The sequence below is a fragment of the Candoia aspera genome, chromosome 2 (assembly GCF_035149785.1).
Source record: "Candoia aspera isolate rCanAsp1 chromosome 2, rCanAsp1.hap2, whole genome shotgun sequence".
NCBI lineage: Eukaryota > Metazoa > Chordata > Lepidosauria > Squamata > Boidae > Candoia > Candoia aspera.
In genome coordinates, this window is record NC_086154.1 from 158462858 (window position 1) to 158488048 (window position 25191).

A 25191-nucleotide genomic window follows, 5' to 3' on the forward strand; every position below is an offset into this window, starting at 1 on the left:
TGGTCTCCCGTAGGGGCAGCTGAGTGGGATGGGGCTGGGGCTTGCAAACAATGTTTCTCTGTGGTAGCCTCCATACTATGGAACACGCTTCCCCTCAAGATTAGATTTGCACCCTCAGTTGCTGGCCTTCTGGAAACAGTAGAAACTAGTCAACATTATACTTATTGCTTTATATTAGCTGTTACGTTTTTACTCTATAAACTGCTGGGAGTCCTTTTTGTTGAATTTAATAGCATATAAGAATAAATAAATAGTCCTTTGGCATGTATCAGGCATAACACATTTACTTTCAACTTTATGGTTATTTTGTACACAGGATATTAAAGTTCGTTGCAGTTAAAATGTTTTTTTTTCCACCTCTAGGTTTGTATGCAGCTTGGTTTATTATGGTCTTACTCTCAACGTGGGTGACCTGGGCGGCAGTATCTATGCTAATTTGGCCCTTTCTGGTCTAATAGAGATTCCTGCATACCCGCTCTGTGTTTATTTGATAAGCCAGAAATGGTGAGTGTTAAATTGATGTTACACAGATGTCAGCTTTATGCAGGCATTTGCTTTTAAGGCAGGTCAAGTTAAAATGAGCCCATGGGAACATATACAAGCATCTCTACACATTCAGTTTTTTGTGCAGATCTTTATGCATTTAGTGTGAGTCGCAGGTTTTTATTTATAACAAGGTGGGCCCAGTACATCCCATTGACTGTACTTGCCCTCTGTCTCCTTTCTGGAGATCCCTGAGTGTACCAACTGAAGATCACATCACCCAAACTTGGCAGCAAATAGTGGCATGGGTTTCCTTTTTGAAAGGGAATGAGCAGGAAAGTAAGTGTTCTCCAGTTCAGTATGTACCCGTGTGTGAGTATCTGTATGTGCTTACTAAAAAATAAAGCAATAGTGGAAGATTTTAGACCCATATTTTCTACTGATCTCACTTCATCATTTTATTACTCTTTGTAACCTTTCACAGCTGGAATAAAAGGTTGGGGAAAATTAATGCAAGTGATACAGTATATCTAATCTTGAAGCCTAATCAGTGCAACAGACTGTAAAAGAGTCCCTATCCTATTTTAATGGCATTTCTATAAATGTTGGTAAAATAGGAAAGCTTGTAAAATGCATATTGTCTGACAAGAAAATGAAGCATCATTATGAGAACTGCAAATGCTTTGAAGATGCTGAAAAAAATGTGTCTTAACAGTTAAGTGTTAGTATGATAGTGTAGTGCAGTTAAAGAAGACAGACACATAGTCCTTGAATAATTCTAATTTTTATCAATGAATATACTCAGAATAGGTATTCTAACAATCACTGCTGTGCTTAGATCAGGGTTTCCCAAACTGTGAGGTGTACCTCCCTTGGGGAGGTGCAGACACAGTCCAGGAGAGGTGTGAAGAACCTTTTAGTTATATTGTTACAATAAATCTACCTTTCCCAAAGTTTCATTGTATTGCTTTCATTGTTCATTTGTGTTCATTTTGGCGTTTGGATTTTTTGGGGAGATGTGTACATTAAGATTACACTAAAGGGAGGTGCGATGGCAGAAACTTCAGGAATCTCTGGCTTAGATGGATCCATCCTCAAAACACAAGAAACTGATGGTTGTCCACCTGTGCCACCTTCAGTATCAGTATCAGCCATGATTTCACCATTTGTTCTTTTGTATCAACAGAAAAATAAATGCAGTGGTGATGAGCCTCCAGGCCACGGTCTAACTATCTGTTATCCTGATGTTTCGCCAGCCTTTCACTTTACCTCTCCCTTTACCTCTGAAGCCGCCAGCCACAGTTGCCAGTGAAATGGTCAGGATACCAGATAATGAGACCATGGTCTATTAGTCCAGAAGTTCATCACCATTGGATGGACTCTGTCTGCAAAAGCAGTAAAAAAGCAAATATCTTCCCTACTGGAACAATTACATATACACACCGGAAGTAGCTGTAAAAGCTGTAACAAGCTGTTAGAGCCCAACTCTGCAAACCCAAGCAATCCCAATGTGTGCAGCAGCCCAGGGTGGAGCTCCACAAACCAGCTTCAGAAACAGGAATGTGGGGGGGCATTGGCAAGTCTATAGAGGAGTGAAAAGGGTTTTCACGTGCAAAAGGACTACAGCTACAAGAGCTGTAGACCTGGGGGAAAAGATTTAAAGAAGAAATACTTAAGGTAAGAAAACATAGTGCTACAAACATAGGAATAGGAACACAGAAATAGAACTGAGAGATAGAAATTTATAGGTTAAATAGGAATAAAAATAACTGTAAGCTTAGAATAGGAAGATAGTAGAATAAGATATGAGTTTAATTTTGTACAATAAAACAGTTTTGTGTGGGAAAAACAAATACTGTCTGTGTTCTGTACCTTATTAAGAAAAACGCTAACAGACCTCCAAGCAAAAGCAAAAATCTGTTCTGGCTATTCTAATTGTAATTTGTGAAGAAAATAACTGGTTTAATTTAGGGGTTTCCTTCATTACATACATCTGTAAATTTTGGATCCATTTGGTATACAACAAAAAACAATCTCTTCCCTTGAGCTCACAGCCCCACATGCTGCCAAGATGGCAGTCTGTGTAAAATTGACTTGCATAGCATTGAACCATTTGTCAGTCTCCCCAGGCCATTCCACTTCACCTTTCCAGGGGCAGGTTTGGCTATCATGGGAGGAAAGTGTTCCAAACTTTCTCTCAAAGTACCAGACCCTAAATTCTGCCTTTAGTATTAAGGTACTAGCTATAATTTCCAATGGGAACCAAACCACAGGAGGCCTATATGTACCCCTGAAATCTACCCACACCACTGCACTGGCAAAGATGTTCAAAATGAGATCACATGCTTACTGGCAAGAAGAGTTAAACAGAAGCTTGTGGCAGATCTATTGGCAGTAAGGCATTACTGTTCAATTGGACTGCACACCTGACATCATCTATATGGAACAAATACCTTTAATGATGCATTTTAATATAGCAGTAGAACTTGGTAAAAATGTACCTGCAATTGGTTGCTGGCAGAGAGCATTTTCTAGAATGTTTTGAGAACTACAAAGTAGTTAACCTGATATTACTAACTGGGAAGGTTCTCAAAAAAAATTGTGAAGAGATTATTTCACAATTTTGCAGATCACTGTGGTGATTACTAGAAATCAGCACAGGTTGTCAATACTAACCTCTGTTGTAACTCATCTCATGGCATCGTAGTGCCTTAGTGTGGTGTGTCATACATTGTATGGCCTAAAGACAATAGAAGAGATCCAGCAGGGTTGTACTCACATGTATGTAGAGTTGGTGGGAAGCCTTCCTGATTACTTCACCCCATTTTAGAAAAAGATCTGAGTTGCTAACTAAAACCTAAATTAGTAAAATAAAAATTTGCTGGTGAACCTCGTTTATCAATTTCATTCTGAACTTTGGTTTCCATGAAGAATATTAAAATTTAAATCCAGGGAGACTGAGGCATTTTGACTTCCCTTGTTTCCAGCTGTTTCTGAGCTGTATCTTACTCATGTTTTTAGCTGTTTCCTTGTTTTGAGAGCAATTGCCATTTGAAAATCAAGAGATGTCATATGAATAAATACCACCAGACTTTTTCTCTTAGAGCCTTAGCTGCCTCTAGTGCATATTTATGAGAGCCATGGGGGTGTGGTGGTTAAGGGGTTGGAGCAGGAGCTGGGGAACCCAGGTTCCCATCCACCCTCAGCCACCAAAGCTGGCCAGGTGTCTTTAGGCCAGTCATTCTCAGCCCAACCCACCTCAGTGGGTTCTTCTGGGGACAATAGGTGGGTGCGTTGTGTATACTACCTTAAGTTGTACAAAATAAATATGGGATATGAATTAAATATGTACACCACCTTGAGGTCCTTTTATAAAAGACGGGATAGAAATCAAATAAATAAATTTGTTAATTTCTCCTTATGTTGCCTTTTTCTTTTATTTTCCTTCTGATTATCAGGTTTGGCCGTAAACGGACACTTGCTGCATTTTTGTTCCTGGGTGGACTGGCCTCCCTTCTTGTCATGTTCCTTCCACAAGAGAAAGGTAAAAGGATTTATTTATTGATTATGGAAATTAGAATGTAATCAAAAGTGGAGCTGTGTCCCAAGTTATACCTATCTAAGAGTGCTCTGGCTAACCCTAAACCTGGTAGCCTGGAAGTGCAGGACAGGCAGCGTTCACAGTTCCTTTCCTTCAATGAAAATATTTCCTAACCTTGCCAGAGTTGGGAGGCTATCAGTTTAGACCAGCCTAAGAACTATACAGTATTAATTTTCGTGGCATTTTAAGGTTATGTGTATTATAACCTCTGGGACCAAAGACCTCTCAGTTCTACCTATTGTGGGGCATGGATCTGCAGTGACAGTCCTGCATTTCAATAACAATTGAATTATGTTTAATTCTCATGGATTATAGCAGAGGGAAGGCTGACTTGTTCTTACCCCTTTCCTTTGTTAAATGTTATGCTCTAGGCTTAAATGACCAGAAAGTTGCATGATCCCTTTGGGTTTCTATTTTGCCTAAAGAAGTTATTTTTTCTTCCATACTATGGACTTTGTGAATCAGCTGATGGTGCTGGGAAAGATGGCCAGTTAAGCGTGGGAGGCAACTCTTTCAGAGCCCCTAGATACATGATCCTATGGAACTCTGGGACTGGAGACCTGAGGATTTGAAAGAGCACCCTCCCCCAGTTCTCCTGCCTCCTCTCCCAGCCTGGGAATCAGCTGATATGACTGTAACATTTGAGTTTAGCCTACAGATTTCAAGTACTAAACTCGGAGTCCAGATTTAAGGGGCTAAAACCCATAGTGGTAAATCTGGGGCCTGCTGAGAGCTTTGTGTGGTTCAGTGTTCAACTCCTGTGGATTTCTATTTCATGAGTGCTCCTCTGCTTTCTGTAAGAATTTGCAGAATATTGTGAACTATTTTTCTATTTGTGGGTTGCATTTATTTTGAATAATTTGGTGCATTGCCAAAACTTCAAAATCATTGTGTTTTTTGCTTTTGAGTGGATATAAGGCTGTGGTTCTGAAATGGTTGCCATTTTCATGTAAAATTAACAGATGGGGAGACAGATGGGAGTAGTAGTATTATTAGTACAACCAGATAAGGTTGTGAATGAAAAGATGCTCTTATGATGTCCAAATCTGAGTTTGTTTCTCAGACTGAAAAAGATTTGCTATTCCTGTAATAGAAAAAAACAATTTCTCCTTTGGGGGAAAAATCATGAAAGAGCTCTATATCTGTCCCCATTGCCTATATCTCTGACAAAGAGCTCATCTGTAGTGTGTAAAGGACTTTTTATCATCATCATCATCATCATCTAGATATATTATAGCCCCATTCCAAAAGACTCTGGGCAGCTTGGTGGTATGTGACTTCAAATTACTTAATACTAAAGTGGTGTTCTTGAGCAAACTCTGTTAGCATTGGCCTTGGTCTATGTTTATGAACTCTCCATTCTTGAATTTGCATAACAATATGACCTAATATTCTTATCCAGGTTGGTTTTCTTGTTTATATTAACCAGAAAAATTGGATTTGCAACATCTTTTCTAAGGCCCCCCCTCCATTGGTATCTGCCCTCCACTTTTTAAATACTTACTGGCAGATTATGCAATTGAAAAACCAAAGCACTTGAGGTTGGGTAATCTGTGGCTGTTCTCAATTTGTAAACTACATGTAAGGGCCTGACTTGCCTCTTTTATTCAGTTCTTTTCTTCTTTGCTAGTGTAGTAACTCTCCATGATACATAGGTGATTGTTTGTTGTTTATTCGTTTAGTCGCTTCCGACTCTTCGTGACTTCATGGACCAGCCCACGCCAGAGCTTCCTGTCGGTCGTCAACATCCCCAGCTCCCCCAGGGACGAGTCCGTCACCTCTAGAATATCATCCATCCATCTTGCCCTTGGTCGGCCCCTCTTCCTTTTGCCTTCCACTCTCCCTAGCATCAGCATCTTCTCCAGGGTGTCCTGTCTTCTCATGATGTGGCCAAAGTATTTCAGTTTTGCCTTTAATATCATTCCCTCAAGTGAGCAGTCTGGCTTTATTTCCTGGAGGATGGACTGGTTGGATCTTCTTGCAGTCCAAGGCACTCTCAGAATTTTCCTCCAACACCACAGTTCAAAAGCATCGATCTTCCTTCGCTCAGCCTTCCTTATGGTCCAGCTCTCGCAGCCATATGTTACTACAGGGAACACCATTGCTTTAACTATGCGGGCCTTTGTTGTCAGTGTGATGTCTCTGCTCTTAACTATTTTATCGAGATTTGTCATTGCTCTTCTCCCAAGGATTAAGCGTCTTCTGATTTCCTGACTGCAGTCAGCATCTGCAGTAATCTTTGCACCTAGAAATACAAAGTCTTTCACTGCTTCTACATTTTCTCCCTCTATTTGCCAGTTATCAATCAAGCTGGTTGCCATAATCTTGGTTTTTTTGAGGTTTAGCTGCAAGCCAGCTTTTGCACTTTCTTCTTTCACCTTCATCATAAGGCTCCTCAGTTCCTCTTCGCTTTCAGCCATCAAAGTGGTATCATCTGCATATCTGAGATTGTTAATGTTTCTTCCAGAGATTTTAACTCCAGCCTTGGATTCCTCAAGACCAGCTTGTCGCATGATGTGTTCTGCATACAAGTTGAATAGGTAGGGTGAGAGTATACAGCCCTGCCGTACTCCTTTCCCAATCTTAAACCAGTCTGTTGTTCCGTGGTCTGTTCTTACTGTTGCTACTTGGTTGTTATACAGATTCTTCAGGAGGCAGACAAGATGACTTGGTATCCCCATACCACTAAGAACTTGCCACAATTTGTTATGGTCCACACAGTCAAAGGCTTTAGAATAGTCAATAAAACAGAAATAGATGTTTTTCTGAAACTCCCTGGCTTTTTCCATTATCCAGCGGATATTGGCAATTTGGTCTCTAGTTCCTCTGCCTTTTCTAAACCCAGCCTGTACATCTGGCAATTCTCGCTCCATGAACTGCTGAAGTCTACCTTGCAGGATCTTGAGCATTACCTTACTGGCATGTGAAATGAGTGCCACTGTTCGATAGTTTGAACATTCTTTAGTGTTTCCCTTTTTTGGTATGGGGATATAAGTTGATTTTTTCCAATCTGATGGCCATTCTTGTGTTTTCCAAATTTGCTGGCATATAGCATGCATTACCTTGACAGCATCATCTTGCAAGATTTTGAACAGTTCAGCTGGGATGCCATCGTCTCCTGCTGCCTTGTTATTAGCAATGCTTCTTAAGGCCCACTCAACCTCACTCTTCAGGATGTCTGGCTCTAGCTCACTGACCACACCGTCAAAGCTATCCCCGATATTGTTATCCTTCCTATACAGGTCTTCTGTATATTCTTGCCACCTTTTCTTGATCTCTTCTTCTTCTGTTAGGTCCTTGCCATCTTTGTTTTTGATCATACCCATTTTGGCCTGGAATTTACCTCCAATGTTTCTAATTTTCTGGAAGAGGTCTCTTGTCCTTCCTATTCTATTGTCTTCTTCCACTTCCGTGCATTGCTTGTTTAAAAATAATTCCTTATCTCTTCTGGCTAACCTCTGGAATTTTGCATTTAATTGGGCATATCTCCCCCTATCACTGTTGCCTTTTGCTTTCCTTCTTTCTTGGGCTACTTCTAGTGTCTCAGCAGACAGCCATTTTGCCTTCTTGGTTTTCTCTTTCTTTGGGATGTATTTTGTTGCCGCCTCCTGAACAATGCTGCCAACTTCTGTCCAGAGTTCTTCCGGGACCCTATCTACTAAGTCCAGTCCCTTAAATCTATTCTTCACCTCCACTGCATATTCCTGAGGAATATTCGTGAGCTCATATCTAGCTGATCTGTGGGTCTTCCCTAATCTCTTTAGTCTGATCCTAAATTGTGCAAGAAGAAGTTCATGGTCTGAACTACAGTCAGCTCCAGGCCTAGTTTTTACCGACTGTACAGATGTCCGCCACCTTTGGCTGCAAAGGATGTAATCAATCTGATTTCGGTGTTGTCCATCTGGTGAAGTCCATGTGTAAAGCCGTCTCTTAGGTTGTTGGAAGAGAGTGTTTGTTATGCAGAGTGAATTGTCTTGGCAAAATTCTATCAGCCTATGTCCTGCTTCATTTTGTTCTCCCAGGCCATACTTACCTGTAATTCGAGGTGTCATTTGACTGCCCACCTTAGCATTCCAGTCTCCTGTGATGAAAATAACATCTCTTTTAGGTGTATTGTCCAGTAGGTGCTGCAGATCCTCATAGAACTGCTCTACTTCAGCTTCTTCAGCATTTGTGGTTGGGGCGTATATTTGGATCACTGTGATGTTAGATGGCTTGCCCTGAATTCGAATTGAGATCATTCTGTCGTTTTTGGGGTTGTATCCAAGCACTGCTTTAGCCACTTTACTATTAATTATGAAGGCTACTCCATTTCTTCTGTGGTCCTCTTGTCCACAGTAGTAGATCTGGTGGTCATTTGATGTGAAGTGGCCCATTCCAGTCCATTTCAGTTCACTGACGCCCAGAATGTCTATCTTTAATCTTGACATCTCACCAATAACTACATCCAATTTGCCCTGGCTCATAGATCTTACATTCCAGGTTCCAATGGTGTGTTGATCCTTAGAACATCGGATTCGCCGTTCACCACCAGCACCGTCGGCCGCTAACCGTCCTTTCGGCTTTGAGCTAGCTGCGTCATCACGTCTGGGGCTAGTTGAGCTCATCCTCTGTTCCTCCCCAGTAGCATTTTGACCATCTTCCGACCTGGGGGTCTCATCTTCCGATGGTATACCGACATATCTCTGGTTGTACTGATCCATTTAGTTTTCACGGCAAGAATACTGGGGTGGGTTGCCATTACCTTCCCCAGGGATCGCATTTAGTCTGACCTCTCTGTCATGACCTTCCCGTCTTGGGTGGCCCTTCACGGTTTAGCTCATGGCATCATTGAGGTGCTCAAGCTCCAGCACCACGACAAGGTAACGATCCTTTGCGGAGACATAGGTGATTAATCATCTATATGTTATGTGAAGTGCACAGAGACCAGGATTTATTTATTTATTTATTTATTTATTTCATGGGCACATAGGGCCACCCAACTCAAAGAATGTGACTCTGGGCAACGTACAACAAAAACAAACAAGAAAGAAAGACAAATAACCATATAATGTTAAAAAAGAACAACCCGATATATAAAAAATATAAAATAGCAACCAAATATATATATAAAAATATATAATTTTTTATAACTATATAAAATAGCAACCAAATGGATTAAACATCCAAGACTCCACTCATCTGGGCTCAAAGACCTGGGGAAAATGCAAGGTTTTAACGGCTTTTCTAAAGGCAGGCAGAGTTGGGGCCTGTTGAGGGTGGGGAGATCATTCCGGAGAATAGGTGCAATTGTTGAAAAGGCATTTATCCTAGATCCCATAAAATGACAATGTCTAAAGGAGAGAACCTGGAGCATGTCCCTCCTTGTGAGAATGTGTGGGACAAGCAGATGTTCTTGGGAGAAGACAGTCTCACAAATAACCCTATGCCACATATGGCTTTAAAGGTAATAACTAGCACTTTGAATTCCATCCGGAAGCCTATTGAGAGCCAGTGCAGCTCTCAGAGTAGTGGTGTCATATGGGGGTAATGAGCTGCATCCATAACTACCTGTGCTGCTGCATTCTGGATCAACTGAAGCTTCCAGATGGTCTTTAAAGGCAGCCCCATATAGAGTGTATAGTCCAATCAGGAGGTGACTAAGGCATGAGTGACCATGATCAAGGCCTCCTGGTTCAGAACAGGTGCAACTGGCATGCAAGATGCAGTTGTGCAATGGTCTTCCTGGCCACAGCTGCCACCTGCTTTTGAGCAGGAGCTGTGGATCCAGGGTGACCTCCAGGTTGTGCATCGAGTCTGTATGGGGCAGTGCCACCACATCCAGAACCAAAGATGGAAAGACTACAGTTCCTGGATCCACAGGACACGAAAGCCTTGGCAGGGTCAAACTGCAAAGTTTTCTTCTCCATCCAGACCCTCACAACTTCCAGACACTGTAACAGAACCTTGACAGCTTCACTTGGATAGCTGTGGGCAGAGATATACATATTGATGATACTTCGACCTGTACTAACAGATGACCTTATCCAGTCTTTACATTTAGAGGGAGAAGAGGCCCTGATGCACCACGCAGAACAGGTGCCTAGGGATTGACTGCTCTCCTCTCACAAACACCAACTGGAACTGACACTGGAGGAAGGAGTTGCCCCCAAAATGGTGCCTCCAATTCCCAGCTGCCTTAGCTGGCCAGAAGAATACCATGGTCAATGGTATTGAAGGTTGTGAAGAGATCAAGGACAGCCAGGATGAACACACCACCCCCATCCCAAACTCGCCACAAATCATTGAAAAGCTCAACCAAAGCTGTCCCAGTACTACCCCCAAGTCTGAATCCCAACTGAAAGGGATCCAGATACCTCTAATTTACTTTCCCCATGGCACTCAGAAGCTGGAGACCTAACGAGGACTCTTGAGGTGGGGGTTCATCACTGCCTCTTTCAAAGCTGACAGAACCACCCCTTCCCTCAAAGAGGCATTTACTACTTCATGAATCCACCTGCATGCACCCTCCCTGGAGGCTTTAACCAACCAGGAGGGGCATGGAGACAGGTGGCTGCATCCAGAACTCCCAAGAACCTTGTCTGCTTCCTCAGGACTAACAGACTTGAACTCATCACAGATAATATCATGAGATTGTGCTTTGGTCACCACCATATGACCTGCCCAGCTGAAGTCCCAACTCAGAGGATGACAAAAAATACAGGTTGCAGTCCTGTAATTTAAATTATTTGTATTCACACAGCCTTCCATGCTGTGCTGTTACCATTAGGTTTACTATGGTAGACATCAGGGAACTGAATGTGAAAGGCAGGATGATACTGCTAGAGTGTGCATATATTTCATTTCTAGACAGTTCCCAGATCTGGCTCTTCTCAAGTGCAGAACTGATATATGTGAATGCACAGATGATAACTCAGTCTGTCTTTGCTACAAACCGAAAATAAGCAAATCCGAGAAGGGGCTGGGGTAAAAGCCTTTCCTGAACAGGCCAAGTTTTCTTTGCAGAATTTTTTGGGGATGTATGGAGGAGCAACTAGTTATGTTAGCCCTAGGTCCAGTCTGATGTCATACAGCCCATCTACAGATTTACTACCTCAGTGAGGACTAGATCATAGAATAGCAGGTTAGTCTTTTCTGACCTTGAACTTCCTTTTCTCATTCACCAAGATTCTAATAATATTCATGAAATAGCATTTCTAATAAACAAACTTTAGAGAAAGATAAACTTTTCTCTTACCTCAAACATGCTTAGTATTTTAATTAGATTTGATCCTGTTCCATGGGAATTCCACAGGACCTTCATGGTTCCATTGCAGCATGTATTGTTGGATTATTGCAATGTTTAAATATTATAAAACATTTGTTCTTGAGTAAACAAGGAATAAACGCTTTTTTCTTGCTGTTTTCTAATGAGGTCATATGATTTTGTTTAGTTCTGTCTGTGGCAGTCTGCCACATAAAAGCCATAAATACCATAAACAGTTCCGCAGTTCTTGTTCTTTAGCCAGCAGCAGAGGCTGGAGTGAAGCTCTCTGGAGCTCAGCAGGGGGAGGGGACCTGCGGCGGGAGCCCCAGGGAGATGAGGGGCAGGCTACCATACCGCTCTTTCTGGGAGAAAGTGGGGGCAGCTCCCGAGCAGAAGTTTAAAAGTCATCCTTTCTTGCTCCTTTAGAAGATTTGTTTCCTCCAACAGCTACAGGAGTATTTGCAGTTGTGAACAGCCGCTCTTTGTCTCTACTCGGAAAACTGACAATCAGTTCTGCATTCAACATTGTGTATATCTACACATCAGAACTCTATCCTACCGTAATCAGGTAAGACAAGCTCAGTTTGTGATGACTCAGTAGAGCTGTGCATGCGATTCCTGTCCATTCTGCTCTTGTGGCGGCGGAGCACGATTCATAGAGTCCCGCGTTCAGCAGAGGGGCCGCAAATCGGCGAGATGAGAGTTCTTGCTCATTGGAATTGGCATATTGGGGATTTGGGTTCTGCTCTGCCTAAAATGTAACCTTTAAGGTGTTGGACTAGGAGCAAAGAGACCCAGGCTTACATCCACCCCTAGTCACAGAAGCTCACCAAGTGACTTTCTGTCAGCCATTCTCTCTTAAGACAACCTACCTCAGGGGGTTGTTGCTGCAGGGAAAAATAGGAGGAGGAAGCGGAATGTTTGCTGCTTTGGTCTCCTGAATGAAAGGAGGGATATACATCTAAATAAATATAAAAAATGCAAAACCTAAACTGAAAAGCCTTGTTTAGGCAAAGGATGCAGATCATAGAGAAAATACGTTATCTTTAAAAACTTGATTTTTAACTTTTGTATCAATGCAGGGTTTTCAGAATTGATTTAGAAACACTGGAGTAGTTGTTTCACACTTGGTCCAAATGCAGGCAGAATAGAAATAATTGGAACAAAATATAAACAACATAATGAAGAATGTTATTACGTTGTTATATATTGTATCAAACAAAATAAGAGATTAGGGCTGTGCATGCTTCAAAAATGGTTTGGAAGAAATGTTTTGAAACTTGCTTGAGTGAAGCAGTACTTCTCGGCTGCTGCTTAAAGCAACCACTTCTCTGCAAGCCTGAAAGAAAAGATGTGCCTGTTTTAATGAGGTGACCAATAGGTTGCTGTAATTAGTAGCAGAGGGTTGTTCCACACTCACATGAGTTCTTAAGCACTTCTTCTGAATAGGGATTATTTTCAAAATAGCCACAGCCTGTAATAAACATTTCAGCTAGCAGAATAGAATCAGTGTGATGTAACTGGTGACCCTGCAAAACTGGCTTTTCCCCTGGGCAGTGGGCCAATGTGTGGGATGAGCCCACCCAGAACTGAAAGGCCTTGAATGGAATAAGCTGTGGTTGGACTCATTTATTTTGTTTTGGATGTTTGTTGTGTTTTATTTTTTTATTATTCCTTTTTTTTAATCTTCTAACCATTTTTAACCACCTTGAGAGTTGGGTGGCCATATAAATCAAGTAAACAAATAAATAAAAGTGTTGCTGTTGGAGGGACTTGGATTTGAAGTTCACTCGATAATATTGGACATATTTTTTAAAAAAATGATTTAATATAGAAATCAAAGATATTAATCAAATATAAAAATAAATAACACAACAGAAATGGACAGAAAACAAAGCAGAAAACAAAACAAAAGTGAAATAGGTATATATAAAACAAAAAACCCTCCATTCTTAAACAGCAAATTAAAGGTAAGGCAGTACTTTTAGCTAAGACTGCAATAGTAAATCCAGAAGCCTTCATTTTTCTGGGACCCCAATTTTTTGGTATATAATTTACCAGGACATCCACAGTTTGAAACCTTATTTTCCTTCCCAACACCATATTAACAACTTGATGAATAAACCAAAACAGTACAATTGTAGCCCAAAACATAGGAGTCTGTGTCGCCTCCGTAATATTACACTTCCAGCATTCAGAGTTTGAGAACCAACATTTGCTAAGCATCTTTAAAGTCTCCAATAAACACATAAAAAACCCTATTGTTGAATTAACTGCATTGTACAATGATACGGGGAAGGAGGAACAGGCAAAAATGGGTATGATCAAAAACAAAGATGGCAAGGACCTAACAGAAGAAGAAGAGATCAAGAAAAGGTGGCAAGAATATATGGAAGACCTGTATAGGAAGGATAATATCGGGGATAGCTTTGACGGTGTGGTCAATGAGCTAGAGCCAGACATCCTGAAGAGTGAGGTTGAATGGGCCTTAAGAAGCATTGCTAATAACAAGGCAGCAGGAGACGACGGCATCCCAGCTGAACTGTTCAAAATCTTGCAAGATGATGCTGTCAAGGTAATGCATGCTATGTGCCAGCAAATTTGGAAAACACAAGAATGGCCATCAGATTGGAAAAAATCAACTTATATCCCCATACCCAAAAAGGGAAACACTAAAGAATGTTCAAACTATCGAACAGTGGCACTCATTTCACATGCCAGTAAGGTAATGCTCAAGATCCTGCAAGGTAGACTCCAGCAATTCATGGAGCGAGAATTGCCAGATGTACAAGCTGGGTTTAGAAAAGGCAGAGGAACTAGGGACCAAATTGCCAATATCTGCTGGATAATGGAAAAAGCCAGGGAGTTTCAGAAAAACATCTATTTCTGTTTTATTGACTATTCTAAAGCCTTTGACTGTGTGGACCATAACAAATTGTGGCAAGTTCTTAGTGGTATGGGGATACCAAGTCATCTTGTCTGCCTCCCGAAGAATCTGTATAACGAACGACCAAGTAGCAACAGTAAGAACAGACCACGGAACAACGGACTGGTTTAAGATTGGGAAAGGAGTACGGCAGGGCTGTATACTCTCACCCTACCTATTCAACTTGTACGCAGAACACATCATGCGACGTGCTGGGCTGGATGAATCCAAGGCTGGGGTTAAGATCACTGGAAGAAACATTAACAATCTCAGATATGCAGATGACACCACTTTGATGACTGAAAGTGAGGAGGAACTGAGGGGCCTCATGATGAAGGTGAAAGAAGAACGTGCAAAAGCTGGGTTACAGTTAAACCTCAAAAAACCCAAGATTATGGCAATCAGCTTGATTGATAACTGGCAAATAGAGGGAGAAAACATAGAGGCAGTGAAAGACTTTGTATTTCTAGGTGCAAAGATTACTGCAGGTACTGACTGCAGTCAGGAAATCAGAAGACATTCAATCCTTGGGAGGAGAGCAATGACAAATCTCAATAAAATAGTTAAGAGCAGAAACGTCATGCTGACAACAAAGGTCCACATAGTTAAACGAATGGTGTTCCCTGTAGTAACATATGGCTGTGAGAGCTGGACCATAAGGAAGGCTGAGCAAAGGAAGATAGATGTTTTTGAACTGTGGTGTTGGAGGAAAATTCTGAGAGTGCCTTGGACTGCAAGAAGATCAAACCAGTCCATCCTCCAGGAAATAAAGCCAGTGTCATGGTTCCCATTCCAATGTTCCTGGAAAACATCATAACGGGTTCCCATGCCATGGTGCTGACACGAGTTGCTATACGGGAGGGGGCCGCTCCTGTTCCTTGTATCAGGCTGCGATGCAAGGAGTGAAGAATGCATGTTTGGGTTATCTCGCCTGGTCAAGGACATTTCCCGCAGACCAGCAGGAACCGTTAGGGGCACCTGCAGGGCATGGAATTGTGTTGACTTTGGGGGGAGGGACTGGGAGTTTCTTGGGGTTTTATTGGGAGACATCCCACGCTTTTACTATTCTCAGCTTTGCTTGTGATCCTGCATACTATTCATTATTAAATCAGATATCCATGAAAGCCTTGTGTGAATCTGATAGTGATTTTGAATAGGCAATCATTACATAAAGCTGAGAATCAGAATTAAAACCATTAGCTCCTCCCAAGAATAAGTTCTTGTGAGGGATTATAGTTATCGATGACTGAATTGCAAAAGAGCACTGAAGGACCCGAGGAGCCTACCAGCTCAGCTTCTGTGAACCTGCAACCGGGAGCGAAAGGCAAGACACTTCCTTGGAGCCGTCTGGTGCCCTGAACCCCCCACATGAGTCGTCGGATACAGAATCGGACTTGGTGGAGTCAGAGAGCAGTGGGGTGTCGAGAGGAGGATGAGCACCCGTGGAATCCATTAGCGAGCTAATTATCTTGGATGAGGTGGATGACCCACAGCCAGGGACATCAGGGACATCCTGGAAATACTGAGTCCCGCTGACACCGGAGGAGGAATCCACCACGATGTTGATGGATGGGACACCAGGAGGGCAGGTGAGAGGGGATTCTCCAACCCCCCAGTGGCTGTGAGTGCTGGAAGCAAAAATGGAATCCCTGGAGAGTTTGTTAAAGAACCTGTCCATGTCAATGGAGAATGAGGGGAGACGAGGGGAGGACACCCATCAGCAGCCTTCTCCCATACTCCTAGCCAGGCCAGCAGCTGATTGGGGATGGAAGCCTACCAGGGGCAGGTCCCCACCGCGCAGAGCCCTGCCTTCTGTATGCCCGCCGCACAGGGCCAGGCCTTCCGTCACTTGGAGTGACAGCCCCCAGGTGGCTGCAGGACCAGGCCCATCCAAGGGGGGAGTGAGAGACTTTTCAGTAAAATTTAATGGAGACCTGACGAAGCTGCCATTCTTTCTAACCAATGCCAAGAGCTATATGAGAGAATTTGGTGCATGCTTCCCCACAGAGGAATCCAAAATTAACGCAATTGCCACCAAGCTCAAGGGTAGAGCAGCAGATTGGTATGTCCAACTACATGATGCTGATCCCGCTGCTCTAGATAGCTTCGATGATTTCATGTGGGCGTTGAAACTGCACTTTGAGGACCCGCTGGCTGCTCACTTGAGGGAATGATATTAAAGGCAAAACTGAAGTACTGTGGCCACATAATGAGAAGACAGGACACCCTGAGAAGGTGCTGATGCTAGGGAGAGTGGAGGGCAAAAGGAGGAGGGGCCAACCAAGGACAAGATGGATGGATGATATTCTCGAGGTGACGGACTCGTCCCTGGGGGAGCTGGGGTGGCGACAACTGACAGGAAGCTCTGGTGTGGGCTGATCCATGAAGTCACGAAGAGTCGGAAGTGACTGAATGAATAAACAACAACAAAGAATGATAAGATATAAATATAATATTAATTAAAACTCTCGCTATTTGGTTTATTAAAATAAGATATTCTAGCTCTTTGTTTCAAGTTTCTTGCAAGTTTTCCGTATCTATCTTAGTACTGTACTAAGTACTAAGTACGATAATTGTACACAAAAATTAACTGTAGATTTGGGAACCTCCATTCAATATTTTGACTAATTTTTGGACATATCAGGCACAAACTGTTAAGTCAGAATATGTTTTAATTGAATATATTACTAGGTAATATAGGTTTAGACAATTGAAATTATTTTTGCTACAGATCAAATGCTGTAAAAGACTAATAGCAAGCTGATTCAAAGTGTGTTAATACCATTCTTTGTCCAAGGACTCCTGAAGCAAGATTTACCAGCAATTTTCAGATTGGCAGTATTCCAAAATGTGAATTTCTCATGAAAATTAGGATCAAATTTAACTTTCTTTCTCAGCATTTTCCAGATATGTGTTAAAGCCTTTAATGCAGGAAAAATCTCTCTTCTAACTAAAAAAGGAACCAGGTCCCTGCCAAGTCAGAGTAATCAAATAACTGTTTATTGTGCCAATAGTTAATTTCCATGAAGAAATAGAGGTCATACTACAACCTCTGTGACTGAGTTGGCAATCAGGAAATTTGAAACCACCATCTTTGTGTGGAAGTCATAACTTTGATAAGAAAATCTAGGGGTTTGACCATCTCATAAAATCTTTCTCAGTATTCTAGTAACCTGTTTAAAATATTTAGTGGGTATTAACCTAATTTATGTCATAGGGTGTATAGAGGCTAAACTGAAGTAACCCTGGGTCAAGAAATGAAACATTTTTCAGGCTAGAGACTACACTTGGTTTTCGAGCTTGCTTGCTTATTTATTTTTTTGAATTTATGCAAGGCTAGGATAACCATGCTTAGAGACAAAAATTAAATTTGATTTAATTTAAATGTAAAGAAAATTAAATTCATTATATGTTGTTGACATTATTGCTTCCTGTGTGTTGAATATTTTTTCCTTTCTCTCAAAGGCTTTCAGAGCTTTGTGCAGTTCTGGGATCTCCAGTGGTATTATTACCATAAATAAGTTTAAAACGATTATTTTAAACTTCTAAGAATAGTTAGGTCTTTTGGATTTAGCAGTATAACTCCAATCCTAAATCATTGGAAGAGAAAACCTTCACATGAATATCATTGTGTTTTATTTCCCCACAGGAATGTTGGAATGGGAACTTGTTCTATGTTTTCTCGAGTTGGTGGGATTATTGCTCCTTTTGTCCCATCTCTGGTATGTCGCATTTTTTTCAACTCTCTCCTTTGTTTCCCATGCCCATTGCACCTCCAAATGGGATTAGCACAAATGTGTAGATTGATTAAACTGTTTCTTTGCAGCAGAAACAGTGCTGATATAGTATTATTTTTAGAGACCAATTTCTTGATAAAGGCTGCATCCTGAACATGCCCTCAAAATGGAGCTTCCATCTCAGCCCACTGCTGAGGCAGGTGAAGCCAATCCAAGGCGATATGGCAAGAAAGTGATATTTTCCATAGGAAAATGGAGGGCAACCTACCTTGTGGACATTCTAGGTTTACCGGAGGGCTCCAATTTGCCCATTGCAAGCCTGCCTCCTACCATCTGGTTGCTGGTCTCTGCTTCCGTGGTCATTTGTACCGTAGACTTTCAGAGAGATCTCTCTTCCACAGAGTTTGGAAGTAGTGTTTCTTTCTTTATTCTTCTGACCCAGGAGGTCAGCCAGTAACTAGAATATAAAAACAACATCTAATGAGGCAATAGGTTGCAGGACTGTCCTTCAGGGTATTGGTTCTTGCCTTTTCCCACAGAGGGATCAACATGGCTATTCCAGTGCATTCATTTTTTCTGGGCAGCATGTAGGACATATTAAGATGCTCTAAGCTCTGATTGCTTGGATGATGGAGGTGAAGAACATTCTTGGCCATTCTTGGCATGATTGCTGCATCATTTGGACATAGTGGATCTGATTATAAACACAGGTTGTAACTGGGACACTCTTGCACAAGACTATTGGGATGTGGTGGGTTGGTACCTCTGGCTCCCCTGAGTTGGAATCCCTCAGCCCTTCACTACAGTTCCCACTGTACTCTCCTGCATGCCTAAGGAAAGCCTACTCATTCTGCAGCTACCATCTACTTTATTCCAGTGAAAAATCCCTCTGGACTATTTACTCAGATGGAAAGTAGCAGACCTCCCGCCTTCTCTTAGTAGTCTAAACACAGCTGGGTAAATAGAGGCAAAATCTCTGTCAGAATGAAAGCCCTGATTCTATTAAAAAGTCAAACCTTTTATTATGTTTATCACTGTTGCTGAAGTAGATGGGATCTGAAAGACAAAGGTAGAAAAGAAAAGAGAAAAACAGTGACTTCTACAGAGTTTATCTCAGCTGCTGCTCGTCCAGCCAGAAATACACAGACACAAAGACAAAGACACAGAAGCGCATAGAGAGAACTAAGGTAGAATAAAATAAAACAAGGGTAAGAAGAGCTAGCAAAGGCACTTGGATGATTTTGCCAGAGTCAAAATTCTAATTTCAGTCTAGTTTCCACTAGCCTTTAGATAGCTATATTTTTCTTAGATCATCAATCCAGCTTTTTTTCTATGCGGATTCTTTCTTACTTTGGAATTTGCCAGCCCGGACCAAATGGAGCTGTCCCCTCCTCTTTTTAAAGTCCCCTGCAAAGGGGATTTTTCCTGTTTCTGATTGGTTCTTTACAGTCTGATTTTCCACTGCCTGGAGAGAGAGGGTTAGGTTTGACTGATAGATTTAAGTTTTTCTTTAACTCCTTTCAACCTCTTCGGATGGGATTTCTCCCCATTCCCTACATAGGTCCAGATCAGACCCCAACGCATTTCAGAGGATTTACAGTCTTCGTACTATCAACCTTCTCCGTCCTCTTCTTGGAGCCAGGCCAAGGAAGGAAGCATTGCTTTAGCTCCTTTGACATTTTAAGGATTTCTAAGACAAATCCAGGAAAAAAGCAAAAGGGGGTGTCCTGTTCCATCCCACTTTCCCCTCCTTCTAAGGAGAAAAGGGGCAGATATCAAAGGAGTTGAAACTAAGGACAAGACAAAAGGATTTTATATGGCCCAATCAAGGATAAAAAACTGACACCCCATCATTATTTCTTTAATGAGTCTCCTTTGCAATAGTCTATATATGTGTATTTTATTTTATACACTTAGATACATTTTTCTGAGAAGGGATCCGTAGGATTCACCAGACTCAAGGGAGTCCATGACCCTAAAAAGGTTAAGAACCCCTGGTCTAGAACATGTATGAAATATGATGAGAAATTTATTTCTTCCCAAATTCTGTTACAAATGTCAGTGACTCATTGTGTGTTTTCTGTAACAAGTGGAGGCAACCCGTACCGCAAAAGAATGAAGTTAGAATTCAATCTGCATCATGACAATTGCACTGTTCTTTCCCACCTTTAACTCAAAGGCATGAGTAAAGGATCATAGTTCAGAATCAAGTTTTCCCCCCATCTCCTCTCCCTTCCACTTTGTCGTTTTCTTCAGATAACCTAATTCTGCCTAGTATAGCTTGCATATTTACTGTATCTCTGCTTGCATAATTTTAGATCAGGTGTGCTGAAGATACTGTTTAAATCTTTCCGTGCAGAGTTTAATTAAAAAGTACTCATATTACCATATGTGACAATTTCACCACACTCCCTATCTGTAATTGATATAGAAAGTGTATTATCAGTATAGAGCATCTAGAAACAATTTAAATGTGCAAAGGTTTTATAGCCAGGTTGTGGGATTAACATGAAAAGTATAATTGCAACCCCAAATAATCTTTTTTTTTTAATAGAAAGTTATATATTGGTATCTGCCATATATTGTGTTTGGAGTGGCAAGTTTGTTATCTGGTCTTCTGAGTCTCTTACTGCCAGAAACCCTAAATAACCCACTGTTGGAGACATTATCTGATATACCAGTTTGCTCATATCGAAGGCTGCGGGGTGAAGCCATGTCACTGAAGATATTAGAAGATTCACAGGTATTTTATTTTATGTTAACAACTATCACATTAATTAGGAAAACTTTTGTAAATCAGATTAATGTCAGCTTGTCATGATGGGCTTCAAGAAATAAAGACCAAGGACTTCTTAGAGTACTTCTAAAAAGTGTTCATTGATGTGATGTTTGGCAAGGTTGAAGGAAAAGAAGGAGAAATGGGGGAGGACAATGGATAAGGTAGGTGAACTAGATCACCAGATCCACAAAAATGACCTTGAAAGAGCTTTAGATTGTCCTTGGAGATAGATAAAGATAGTAGGTTGGACCTTACTTGATGGCCACTAGCAACCAGATTGGCAAATTAATCTAATCTATTTTCACCCCTTTCTTCTTTAGGGAATCTTAGATAGACAGTAACCAACAATTTAACGGACCAGTTGGAGGAATAGTGTCTGTTATTCTCAAATGTCTGCTAAATTTCAGATGTCATTCAAGGCAGTAGTTTACATAATTATGCATATGAGGTATATAACCACAAATGACATAAGATTAACATAGAATAGATGCACATTTTAACTGCCTTGACCAAACTATTTTACATGCAACTGACTTGTGTGTTATTTCAGTTTAATCTGGTGCATGGAAAATTTGTTAAACATGGTTCATTAAATTGAGGTTTCATTGTATGCATTAATGTTTCTACAGACAAATGTAGGAAAGCTTTCTTAATATGCAGAAAAACTTCCCATCAATCAGGAAGCTGAGCCTCTCTGATGACGTTTCATGAGCTGGGCATATTCAGTTCCTAAATCTATTGATAATTGTGTCAACTGATAGCATTTTCCAATCTCTCTGTTTTACATAAACTGCTTCTTTTTCCTCAGAAATGTCATAAACATTCTCCTTTTATTTCCCTCCCCCACCTCCCAACTAAGGACACATAAAGAAATATATCAGAAGATCCCCAACAGTATTATTATTTAAATCATTTTACATTGTTCTTTGGTCAAAGAGGTTCCCACAACATCTTACAAATTTTAGTAGTTAGTACCCCTACCCTGCCTTCTGACTGACAACTGAAAATACATGAAACAGAAGAAAACTGCCCAGAGTCCCCCAATGGGAGGATATGGACGGGGACAAATAAAATAAATGAATAAATAAAATTCAGAATCACTGTATTGTACAGAGTGTTGAAAGCTGGAGTGTGATCTAAGCTGTCACTTAGTATGAAACTTCCTAGTTGATTTTCAATCAATCCCCAAATAAATTCATTGTGCTAAACCATGGTTTATTTGAGAGTGGTTTCTGAATAAGCCATAGTTGGCAGGTTTCATATAGCTTACTAATTGGGTTGAAGTTGAAATGTTGCTGAATTACATCTCCCAGCATCCATCACTTTTGGTTAGGTTGGCTAGTTCTCTGGGAACTATTGTTCAGCTATATCTGAGAGCCATAGCTCCCATCTTCTGGCCTAAACTATAAACTGTGGTTTACAAACTACAGAGGATGGTTCACATAGCATGTTAAACCACAGTCAAATAGGTATAATCACATAATATGAACCCATTTGGGAAAGAGGCAAAACCTGATGAAAACGGTGAAGACAGAGTCCATTACAGGAAGGAGAGACACCACCACAGAGAATTATTGTTCTAACAGACCGGCAGTCTTTCTGTAGAACTACCCAGTCCAATTTTGATCAGACCAGCCTTGGATTAACCATAAAGCAAAACGAATACGTGCATAGGGCACCAAAGGAAGGGCGGCATCACAGAGTTTTTTCGCCTAGTTATCAAGCCCTTAACTTTTTCACTGCCTCTCTTTGCATTTTTTCCTTCATAACAATTTCATTAAAAATTTCATTAAAAGTGTTGAAAATTTGCATGTTTCTATTACCCTAGTTATAAGTAAATAATTCGCTTATATTGTTTACTGCTATTAAGTGTTAAATACATATTTTTTTAGAAGTTTATATTTAATAAAGTTGTGGGGTCCAGCCTGGGGGATGGCATGGAAGAAAACTGAGTTTTCAGTTTCTTAGTTCACTTTCAGTACTTTCTGAGTCTTAATATCTTGTCATTTAAGCAATGGAACGGCCGAGGGCACCATTGTTGGACTGTGCTTAGGGCATCAGTTGGCTTTAATCCAGCCTTGGGTCAGACTCTCAGACTTCTTACAAGACATGTTGTCATCTCTTCTCCTGGGCCCAGATCTCCATTTCAGTTACGGAAAAAATTAAGATGAATCACTGCATGATGGGTTGCCATCTTATTGAAGATTATAGCCATGGAAGTGTTAGCAAAGTCATTATATCAGTTGAGTTGAGTACAGAATCATACAGAATCTTCAGATGTCTCAGGAAGTGGCTCCTATGAAATCTAATAAGTCTTTGTAAAAGTCAGCAGGTCTTGTATGTGAAGTTAAGCCCAGCCAAGCCCCAAATGAATGTTTCTAATGAAATAAAAAATACATGTTTACTGGAATATGCCAAGATTGCTTAGTTTCTAATAGTAGTTATTGCATTTTCATGTATGCTATTTCAGTACTTTTTAAATCCTTAAAACCTTTGTAAATTATTCTTAACATCATGACCATTGCAGTTGGAAGGCTAAGAATAATAAGGTAAACCTGCCAAAGACTTGTCTTCCATCCATAAATTGGTAAAAAAAATATTGCAGTGTCAAGATTAATCCTACTAAATATTTTACCCAAAGCATGCTGAAGAGATAACTTTGTGATCAAAATCTTATTTTCCTTTTAGTCTGACCAAGATAATTCATCCAGGACTGAAAGTGATGATGAAGAATTCTATGATGCCAGTGAAGAGACTCAAATGATCAAGTGATGGATAAACATTCCTGTTCAATATTTTTTGTCGTCTTTGTGGAGAAAAAGCTGGGTAAATCCTAGTTAAATGCCAGGTGCAATTGTGGCCAGTAGTAATATGATACTGTGCTTACTTTTAAGAAAAAATAAGTTATGGTTCAGTTATCAGACTGTAACAAAAGGCTACTGCCACCAGGTGGCTCCCTTGACACATGGAGCTGATTGATTTGGGGCAGTAAGAAATACGGAAGTGGACTCTATAGTTGTGAATCAGGACACATCTTCCATCCGTTATGCAGCCAAATCTTCAGCGTATGTTAGGATTTTCTTTGCAATTTGTTTTTGTTAAGTAAATTTCATGTTTGTTGCACTTAGTCTACTGAAAAATTGACCATGGAAAGCCAATATTAACTATTGAATAGAAAGAATTGGTTTCAGATATTGCAAGATGTTACATTTATGCTGTGAAATCTAATGCTGTATATAATACAGAACTGGTGAATGTTCAGGATTCTGTAGTGTATGAAAATGCTGCAAAGAGTAGAGGTTCGTAAATTGGAATGATTGATGTTAAAAGGCAACTGAATCACACTGTGATGGATCTGTGACATCATTTTTTCAGATTTAGTTTTAATTCTTGCCAAAGACCCTCCTTGATCTCTTTCAACCTACAGTGTTTCCATATCCAGCAAAAACTAGCTTCTCCGTCCTCTTTCACGTTCGTATTTGTGCAATATCAGGGGACTACATGAATATTTATGTGAATATAGCAGAACGTATCCTTGAAATCAATGATTTATGCAAAAACTTAGTCTACTTCAGTTTACATACTTTATGAAATGTACTTGATGGTAACATCATAAATGGGCTGAGCATTCAATACAGTGCATTCCCTTGGGGAGGTTGAGTAAGGGTAAAGGTAAAATAAGAGCCACACTTGAGTAGGGCCTATGGGGAGCAAATGACAAAACATGTCTTATGATATTGCAACACAAACTCTCTCCCTTTGCAAGTACATAATGGGTGGAGTTTGCATCATGACATCAAGGCACACATTTCCTCATTCTGACAAAATTGTGGCTTGCCGTGGATGTTCTTGGTGGGTCCAACCTCATCGGTAGAGAATAGTATGTGAATTTAGGTTCAGAGGGATAAAACTATAGCAACTTGCTGGCTTCCACTGCCTTGCTTTAGTTGAATTTTTTTCCCTTAAGTCCCATTTTAGATATCCCATCTATTCCGCGCCTGTCTTTTGAATACAAGTGAACATAGCACTTAAAACTCTTTGTGCAGCTACTTCTGTTTGTACCCTTTGCTCTGATTGGTCAAAGCTTTGGTCAAAAGCACTCAATTAACCCAATTCAGAGATTGAGTGGGAGTCTGCCTAGAAGTAGTGAATTGAATCAAGTGGGTTCAATACACTTTTGCAGATTTGATGGGTTTTCTGCTGCTGCTAGGATTGTTAAAGACAATTTGCAAAGTTGCCCAATGGGAGGCTGAATGGTGTGATATGTATTATTATATTGACACAGATAGCTGGCCCACTTCTTCTGTCATTTCCTTAAATTCTTTGCCTTTTAGAGCTGTTCTGAGGTGGAAATATTAACATTGTTTGGGGTTCATTCACTTTCTCACCTCCCAGTTTCTTGAGTGTAGCCAGTCACAA

At 40.7% G+C, this 25191-nt stretch overlaps 1 protein-coding gene across 1 annotated transcript in view; it reads left to right on the forward strand.

Moving 5' to 3' along the window:
* Positions 1-24317, forward strand: part of SLC22A15 (solute carrier family 22 member 15) — a 48429-nt gene extending 24112 nt beyond the window's left edge. The window contains exons 7-12 of the mRNA XM_063294584.1: positions 364-504; positions 3942-4027; positions 11778-11898; positions 17906-17978; positions 20548-20736; positions 23461-24317. Coding sequence (XP_063150654.1) covers positions 364-504; positions 3942-4027; positions 11778-11898; positions 17906-17978; positions 20548-20736; positions 23461-23544 — 694 coding nt within the window. The 3' untranslated portion in view covers positions 23545-24317. The remainder of the gene's footprint in view (positions 1-363; positions 505-3941; positions 4028-11777; positions 11899-17905; positions 17979-20547; positions 20737-23460) is intronic.
* Positions 24318-25191: the final 874 nt, after the last annotated feature.